Source organism: Setaria italica, chromosome IX (assembly GCF_000263155.2).
Source record: "Setaria italica strain Yugu1 chromosome IX, Setaria_italica_v2.0, whole genome shotgun sequence".
NCBI classification, from domain to species: Eukaryota; Viridiplantae; Streptophyta; class Magnoliopsida; order Poales; family Poaceae; genus Setaria; species Setaria italica.
The window spans coordinates 45,804,227-45,813,860 of record NC_028458.1 but is presented as its reverse complement, the minus strand read 5'-3'; the positions used below and the strand labels follow the sequence as shown (position 1 = coordinate 45,813,860).

The window sequence follows — 9,634 nt, the reverse complement described above, 5'->3', positions numbered from 1 at the left end:
TTGAAAAAATTAGGATGCGCAACTCAGAGAAAGACTAAATTTGCAATGGTACGAAGCGGTGAAGGGTAATTAATATTTAGTGGCATATAAGGAATTCGCTCTTTTAGTTGGCCTCAATTCTAATTCTTTAAAATTTTACAGTTCTAGCAACCGGTGTAGTACTTGTATGTTGTAGTGTCAAACCATCAAATGGACAGAGAAAAATTGAGTGCTACCATTTTTCTGAAAAAAGTTCCATCGTCCTGAATGACACAAAATCCCTTTGTCGCCTAATCAACCTGATAGCTACTTCCACTAATGATTGGTGCGATTGTCGATCTTAACATCACGAATAATTTTGAAAGGTAAACAACGAAAACCCCACTCTGAGTGACAACTGATCGAATTATTAGCACAGCACGAAGACAATAAGTTAAATAGTGTACGACAGTTTTAATTGACCCGCAACAGGGACACTATGAGTAAGATATGCCATGCTTGAGTAGCGTAGTTGGAACACGAATTTACAAACAAACTCACTGTTTGCCCATCGAGCGATCCCTCCATATCATCCCACTTATATACGTCGTTGCTGCACACGATAGGGAGTTCTATTGCTTTTGACTCTTGTTGTTGGTCCACTGTCTGGCCACCTAGACAACTTCAAATAAAAAAATTCAACTAAAAATATAGTTCTCTTTACCATTTGCGAATAAAGCTTATCTCCATTCAAGTTTATATATAAAACTTGCAAATTCCTAAATAGCACATGAAATTCAAATTGCAAATGCGAAAAAAATTATCCACACTGGCTCTTAATAGAGCCGGCAAATAATCTTAAAAGTATCCTTGCCGGCTATTGTTGGGAGACGGCACATAGAGCTAGCATGGGTAATGAATTTTTCATGCCGGTTCGTGCTCGTGCTAGTATACATGACTTATCTGTTCCAGCTTTTAAATGACCAAATAGATGATTGTTTCTCTAGTAAGTATGAGATTTTGGTATTTCGATATCAAAGAAATTATAAAATCATTTTAGTTAGCATGAAAAAGTGTTTGCATATACGGCGCTGCTAGCGCCCAAACGTCGGATGTTCCGACGAAACATAAAAATTACCTAGTGCAACATCAGCGGTCACTATTTGCAATATGAATAATAATATGTAAAAATGACAACGTCGTTCGACTCTGGAATAGAAAATTTCTGCCGCAACATGAATGTTCATGCAACATTCACTGTAAAACATGCGAATACAATAGTTGCAACATCGGTACTTAACTATTGCAACATTAGAACGTCCGATATTTTTAAGAATAAGTATTACCGTTGCATATAAGTCATTGTATATAGATGGTAGGGACCAATAACTGATTGAGTACATGGCATAGTTGTCAGTTTGTCGCGGCTCCGCCTAGGCGACGCCAAGTCGCCGACCAGGCGTCCAGGCGGCCGAACACAGACAACAGTCAACAAGAGCCTTCGCCTAACTATTCTGCCTACACGCGACAAGAAAGCAAGAATCCTCCGCTCGATTTCAGCCATCCCGGCTCAATTTTTCTCGGGAACCAGAGGTAGACGCGTGACGGCGTGAGGCGACGACATGCCGGCCCATCTCCGAAGATGGCCACTGGCCAGGACGGCGCTAGGCCGAAGCTCGACAGCACGAGCAGCAAGAGCGGGAGAGGCCCTAGCGCTGTGGTTTTTTTCGAACTGGCCCTTTCAGAAAATAATTTTTACAAATAGACCCCTGATAGAACTATTTCTAAAAATGGACCCAAAAACTCGGCGTGCTGTCTGTTAACGCCGAGGTACTACAAACTCATGCCAACTATTTCCACGTCAATGCCAGCGTGGCCGCCCGGATTGCCTGAGTCCGTAGCTTGGTGTGGTGAGGCTTAACGCCAAGCTGCCTTACCTGGGTGTACCAAAACGTAATGCCGAGCTGCCTTACTGTGGCGTCCCACATCCTAACGCCCAGATCTTAGCCTTAGGAAGCAACAATTGAACACGCTTCTGCTGTCTTATGTAGCCGCTCAATACAAAAAGGACATTGGACTCTAGAACTTGCTTTTGCTCGAATTGTCATGGTATTAGCTGCTAGCCTGCTACGTGCCTTTAATTTATCAAGAATGAACAAAGTCTACAAATTGTGGCCGAAGGAAAACTAGTAAGATGTGAAGAATTTTTTTTAAAAGGCAAAGCTAGTAGCTGACTAGATGGATTAACATATGAACTCCACAAAATCAACACCTCACAAACCTGAATGTTGAATCTGAATGGATTGAAACTTCATACAAGCCAAACATTCACCCATCGACATAGCAAGAACTCATCATCACTTTTCAGTACATTCAGAAATTCAACACACGATCGGATGCAAGCAAGTGTTTTTATTGCTTCATGCACACCGCGATGTGGAAACAGAAGTCAAAGAAATAATTCAGAACTCAATACATCTCATGAACGTAATCACACAAACAAAACTACACACGGAGCTCACTACGATGTCGGGCTTAGCTATGTCGACGCCGGCCTTGATGTCGCCTAGCTGGTCAGTGCGCAGTAGTTGTCTAACCCACCTTGTGTGCCCAGTTCAGTCCACAGGAGGCAGCCAGGCCATCGTCGACTGTAGATTCTCGATTCCAAATACTCTGCATCGTGCGCAGTTAAGCCATCATGAGAACCTGCACCACCGAGCCTGCTCCATGACTCCATCGCCTTCGCTCTGGTTGTGTTCAAGCTGTAGCACAGTTGGACAGGATCAGCTTGAACATAATCCCACAGTGTGTGTTCCATTTTGAACATTTGGCTTCCGGCTCACCTGTATGCCGGGCCATGATGCAAATGCTTGTTCATTACCTGCATCATCATCTCGGCGTGTACGTGGGGGAACAAACATTATGCACGTGCTTGATCCGAAAATAAATAAGGGTTCGTGCCATACTCGGTCGGGACTCTTTTTGGTGTTTGTGCTTGATTTTGATTGTGTATAGTGGTCTATCAACTCGTGCTTCCGCACAGAGTAGTAATTTTGAAAGGCATAAGAATTAGAAATTTATTGAAAAAATTAGGATGCGCAACTCAGAGAAAGACTAAATTTGCAATGGTACGAAGCGGTGAAGGGTAATTAATATTTAGTGGCATATAAGGAATTCGCTCTTTTAGTTGGCCTCAATTCTAATTCTTTAAAATTTTACAGTTCTAGCAACCGGTGTAGTACTTGTATGTTGTAGTGTCAAACCATCAAATGGACAGAGAAAAAATGAGTGCTACCATTTTTCTGAAAAAAGTTCCATCGTCCTGAATGACACAAAATCCCTTTGTCGCCTAATCAACCTGATAGCTACTTCCACTAATGATTGGTGCGATTGTCGATCTTTACATCACGAATAATTTTGAAAGGTAAACAACGAAAACCCCACTCTGAGTGACAACTGATCGAATTATTAGCACAGCACGAAGACAATAAGTTGAATAGTGTACGACAGTTTTAATTGACCCGCAACAGGGACACTATGAGTAAGATATGCCATGCTTGAGTAGCGTAGTTGGAAAACGAATTTACAAACAAACTCACTGTTTGCCCATCGAGCGATCCCTCCATATCATCCCACTTATATACGTCGTTGCTGCACACGATAGGGAGTTCTATTGCTTTTGACTCTTGTTGTTGGTCCACTGTCTGGCCACCTAGACAACTTCAAATAAAAAAATTCAACTAAAAATATAGTTCTCTTTACCATTTGCGAATAAAGCTTATCTCCATTCAAGTTTATATATAAAACTTGCAAATTCCTAAATAGCACATGAAATTCAAATTGCAAATGCGAAAAAAATTATCCACACTGGCTCTTAATAGAGCCGGCAAATAATCTTAAAAGTATCCTTGCCGGCTATTGTTGGGAGACGGCACATAATAGAGCTAGCATGGGTAATGAATTTTTCATGCCGGTTCGTGCTCGTGCTAGTATACATGACTTATCTGTTCCAGCTTTTAAATGACCAAATAGATGATTGTTTCTCTAGTAAGTATGAGATTTTGGTATTTCGATATCAAAGAAATTATAAAATCATTTTAGTTAGCATGAAAAAGTGTTTGCATATACGGCGCTGCTAGCGCCCAAACGTCGGATGTTCCGACGAAACATAAAAATTACCTAGTGCAACATCAGCGGTCACTATTTGCAATATGAATAATAATATGTAAAAATGACAACGTCGTTCGACTCTGGAATAGAAAATTTCTGCCGCAACATGAATGTTCATGCAACATTCACTGTAAAACATGCGAATACAATAGTTGCAACATCGGTACTTAACTATTGCAACATTAGAACGTCCGATATTTTTAAGAATGAGTATTACCGTTGCATATAAGTCATTGTATATAGATGGTAGGGACCAATAACTGATTGAGTACATGGCATAGTTGTCAGTTTGTCGCGGCTCCGCCTAGGCGACGCCAAGTCGCCGACCAGGCGTCCAGGCGGCCGAACACAGACAACAGTCAACAAGAGCCTTCGCCTAACTATTCTGCCTACACGCGACAAGAAAGCAAGAATCCTCCGCTCGATTTCAGCCATCCCGGCTCAATTTTTCTCGGGAACCAGAGGTAGACGCGTGACGGCGTGAGGCGACGACATGCCGGCCCATCTCCGAAGATGGCCACTGGCCAGGACGGCGCTAGGCCGAAGCTCGACAGCACGAGCAGCAAGAGCGGGAGAGGCCCTAGCGCTGTGGTTTTTTTCGAACTGGCCCTTTCAGAAAATAATTTTTACAAATAGACCCCTGATAGAACTATTTCTAAAAATGGACCCAAAAACTCGGCGTGCTGTCTGTTAACGCCGAGGTACTACAAACTCATGCCAACTATTTCCACGTCAATGCCAGCGTGGCCGCCCGGATTGCCTGAGTCCGTAGCTTGGTGTGGTGAGGCTTAACGCCAAGCTGCCTTACCTGGGTGTACCAAAACGTAATGCCGAGCTGCCTTACTGTGGCGTCCCACATCCTAACGCCCAGATCTTAGCCTTAGGAAGCAACAATTGAACACGCTTCTGCTGTCTTATGTAGCCGCTCAATACAAAAAGGACATTGGACTCTAGAACTTGCTTTTGCTCGAATTGTCATGGTATTAGCTGCTAGCCTGCTACGTGCCTTTAATTTATCAAGAATGAACAAAGTCTACAAATTGTGGCCGAAGGAAAACTAGTAAGATGTGAAGAATTTTTTTTAAAAGGCAAAGCTAGTAGCTGACTAGATGGATTAACATATGAACTCCACAAAATCAACACCTCACAAACCTGAATGTTGAATCTGAATGGATTGAAACTTCATACAAGCCAAACATTCACCCATCGACATAGCAAGAACTCATCATCACTTTTCAGTACATTCAGAAATTCAACACACGATCGGATGCAAGCAAGTGTTTTTATTGCTTCATGCACACCGCGATGTGGAAACAGAAGTCAAAGAAATAATTCAGAATTCAATACATCTCATGAACGTAATCACACAAACAAAACTACACACGGAGCTCACTACGATGTCGGGCTTAGCTATGTCGACGCCGGCCTTGATGTCGCCTAGCTGGTCAGTGCGCAGTAGTTGTCTAACCCACCTTGTGTGCCCAGTTCAGTCCACAGGAGGCAGCCAGGCCATCGTCGACTGTAGATTCTCGATTCCAAATACTCTGCATCGTGCGCAGTTAAGCCATCATGAGAACCTGCACCACCGAGCCTGCTCCATGACTCCATCGCCTTCGCTCTGGTTGTGTTCAAGCTGTAGCACAGTTGGACAGGATCAGCTTGAACATAATCCCACAGTGTGTGTTCCATTTTGAACATTTGGCCATCGACATATTAAGAAATTGTTGGAAAATTAGACAATCGTAAGACTAAATTCCGAACTAGATTTATCATGACAAGAAAAAAAATTAGCATGTATATCTCTAACATACTAAGCAACATCAAGCACACCGACATAATCTCAGAAAGTACGCTGAAATAGCAAATCAGATCACAGTGTACGTACTCAGCTGTGATGACAAGCGGTGCTGACGGAACGACGACGGTGTCGTGGATGGAGTGCAGCAGATGACATCGAAGACGATGGCACGCCGCAACGTCGGACTTGGATGGAAGACGAGCCGTGGCGAAGACCCTGAGCAGTTGCGCGGAGGGCTTCCCAAAAACCTTATTTGCCCTCTCCCGGTGCAGGATCACAAGAGCAAGAGATTCCGGAGACCTACTCTCCTGTTCGCCGGTGCACGTCGGCACTTGAGATGGAGTAGACTACTGTGGCAGCACAACAGCAAGAAGAGGCAAAAATCTAGCTCGATTAGATGTCTATTCGGTAGAGGCCGATAGGTCGTATATAGAGGAGAACCCATGATCTCACGTCGCGATGATCTAAACCAAATTAGGCTTCCATATATCTCACTGAGATTTCGGTGGACCATCTATCTTGAACCATATCATACATGAATCAAATGATACGTACAACAAATACATCCTATGTTATGCAACTTTTTTAAAAAAAATCGGGACTAAACAGAACAAATCTAAACACATTTCAATGCAATCCAAATGAACTATAATGGAAAAGTTTTTTTCTTATTTTTTTTTTTGGGGGGGGGGGGGGGGCGCAATTGCCCCTTGACAAACCCTCCCTGGCTCTGTTCGTGGCGACAAATCCGGCGACGACAGCGTAGAATTGTTGAAACATGACATTTCATCTTTTAACTACGGAAAATCTAACCCGCACTCGATTGTTACAGAGGTCGCCATCGCTCGATTAGCTGATCCTCCGATCTTCGCGTATGTTTGATCTGTGCCGTTTGCTACCTGTGCTCCGTTGAGCTGCCTTTTCATCTGTTATATATCCTGGATTGTGGGCCCCAATTGTTATAGACAAATTGTTCAGATTTTTGGGAACCGTGCTCCTTTTCTCGGAGCCAACGGCCTTCCACGAATAGTCTCAGCATTTCTTCATCTTCCTCGGCCCCCGCTCCGCCAGCGCCAGGTCGGCGATTAGCTCTAGGGTTTAGTGATTTCTTTCATTTTCGAGTTTTATCTGTCAGATTTTTGCAACTAGAACCGTAGCTACATGTACGAGCTGCCATACTGAATTAGAGGCTCGAACCTTTGTCCTGTTGGAGTGGAAGGAGGCACTGTACAATTTTCAATCTAGAGTTGAAGGACAATGCTAAATCTGATGAGTCCCATGCTACACTGGCGTCCCCGACCACCGTCCCGCACTTGCAGCAAGAAGCTGGCACCACCAGCACCCCACCCCCCCTGGCTGCCTCTATCAACCCGTAGGCTAACAAGGAGGGACGGAGCTAGGATGGAACAGAGGGGGGGCCAAAGCAAACTATGGCATGCAAGTTTCTTAGAGATTAGGGACAGGGACAACCGAAACAAATTTGAACAAATTTCAATACAAACCAAATGAGCTGTCATGGAAAAGTTTTGACTTTTGAGCATAGGGACAAACCCAGCGACAACAGCGTAGAATTGTTAAAACATGGCATTGCATCTTTTAATTATGTATTTAAGATGTTTGTAAGACATCTTAATAGGTTTAAAACTTGTATTAGAAATTGGCACTTTACGTTCGCGATATTTCAAAAAAATATTCTCTGTATATTGGACCAGCCTAACTTCTTCAAATCCTGAATTCGTTACTGGTGAACGGTGTTATTTATCACTTCCATTCAATAACTGAAATGGGGTACAAGACCAAATTATCGAACAATAGGCAAACTGGGGAGTAATCCCGGTACAAGACCAAATGACGAACAGTGCGCAAGCTGGAGGGTAATTTCAGTTTATCTTTGGTTCCAGCCTCCAGGGATGCATATACGGTTGGTAAGGACAAAGTTACTAGACGCTCAAGGTAAACGCAGATTAATTATTACTGTAGCGAGGTGATCCCGAGACTGGATTATTCAATCCTTCCTCTGGAGCCTGAGCGTGAAGGCCTGGAGGGACAGGAGCACCTGCTTGAGCCGCTCCCTGGTCTCGGCGTGGATCAGGTTCCCATCGCCGTCGAAGAACTTGTCCGGCTCGGAGAAGGCGAAGACGAACAGCTCCGGCTTGTTGATGAAGTGGATGTCCAGGAACACCCCGACCTGGCGCAGTTGGTAGCTCGACCTGCCGCCGCCGAAGTTGCCCCCCGCGCAGACGATGGCGGCGGGCTTGTCCGCCCAGCAGTTCACCCCTCTGGAAGCCCAGTCCAGCGCGTTCTTCAGTGGGCCTGCAGCAATTATATCATTAATTTTTTTTTTTTGCGATGAGTTGGTGATCATCACACAAATAAAAGGCATGTAAAGCAGAGAGAGAATACGATAATGGCCAAATTAAAAGGGAAGAGACAAGAGAGGTATAGCCGTGCAACAACAACAACGTGCGTACTAACTGGTGATGGAGTAGTTGTACTCGGGCGAGGCGAAGAGGAAGCAGTCGGCGTCGCGGACGCTGGCGCGGAACGCCTCGACGGCGGGCGGGAAGCCCCTGCCGCCGTCGGTCTCGAGGTCGGTGTTGAGCATGGGCAGGCCGGCGACGTCGACGTCGTCGACGCGAAGCCCCGGGATGGAGTCCGCGCACACCTCCGCGGCTGGTCACGTTGCATTATAATTGCCGGTCAATTGCCAGCAGGGTGAGCGTCAAGCCAAGCGTGGTGTTTACTACTAGCAGGAAGAGACAAGTACACTGCTGAACACAGAACACTGGAGAAGGTGTACCGGCGCGGATGAGGCCGCGGTGCCAGGAGGCCTTGCGGATGGAGCCGGAGATGGCGGCCACGCGGAGGACGACGGGCTTCGCCGCCGACGCTTCCATTGTCGTCTCTATCCTCGATCAGTTCCTCTCACTCCTCAATTCTACTGGCTACTGGCGATCGAGCACACTCTGCACTCTTGCTCTCCGGCTCGGCCAATGTTAGTGCCAATAAATAGAGGGAAGGTGAAGCTGGTCGCGCAGGAGGATAGCCGCCCGGCGGCGAGATTATCTTATGCAGTGGTTAACGGCGACCATCACTCTCGCGTAACAAGTTAATCAGCTTTTAGGCTACTTAATCAAATGCTCCTATGTCCCCAGGTGAATTTTGTATTCGGACGGGAAGTTTCCAAGTCTTGGTGTCTCTATCTGTAGCTGCGTGCCTGCGCGCTGAGAGTGAGAGGCACTGCAACAGACTGGAGCTGCGGGCGCACGTGACCAAAGTCGCCCGGACGCTTGATGGTATAAAAACGGAGACAATGAATGCTGCCTTTCTCGGACTGTCCCATGATTAGAGGCAGCCAAAAGCAAGGGGCGCCTGAGGTCATCCGTTAGCTCATGAGGGACGTCATGTGGCATACTGGCATGGCTGGTCGGAGAGAGCTTTATGCGCTAGTAGGCTCCATCTCCAGAGTCCACATATAGCGGTAATGGGCCGAACAGCCTACATGCTGATTTCCATCTCCCGGAAGTTTTTTTAGTTACCGTTTGAGATTCGTGCAAACATTCACATCCGTGGGATCGCCACCACCCAAGTCCTAGCTTCACCCCTCCATGCCTGCTCCCTCCCTCCCCCACCTGCGCCGCCGCTGCGGCCGGTCCCACCATCATCACGTGTCGTTAGGGTCGGTCGGTGCGCCTCCCCGCGCCGGTG

General features: G+C 45.8%; 1 protein-coding gene across 1 annotated transcript; it reads right to left on the bottom strand.

Annotated features, from left to right (window-relative positions):
- Window positions 1-7,665: 7,665 nt before the first annotated feature.
- On the bottom strand, window positions 7,666-8,888 carry LOC101765005 (probable NADPH:quinone oxidoreductase 1). The gene is made up of 3 exons (XM_004984246.2): window positions 8,727-8,888; window positions 8,402-8,599; window positions 7,666-8,239 (listed from the first exon to the last, which is right to left on the bottom strand). Exons 1-3 carry the CDS (start codon window positions 8,821-8,823, stop codon window positions 7,932-7,934), a joined length of 603 nt encoding a protein of 200 aa, XP_004984303.1. The 5' UTR covers window positions 8,824-8,888; the 3' UTR covers window positions 7,666-7,931.
- Window positions 8,889-9,634: the final 746 nt, after the last annotated feature.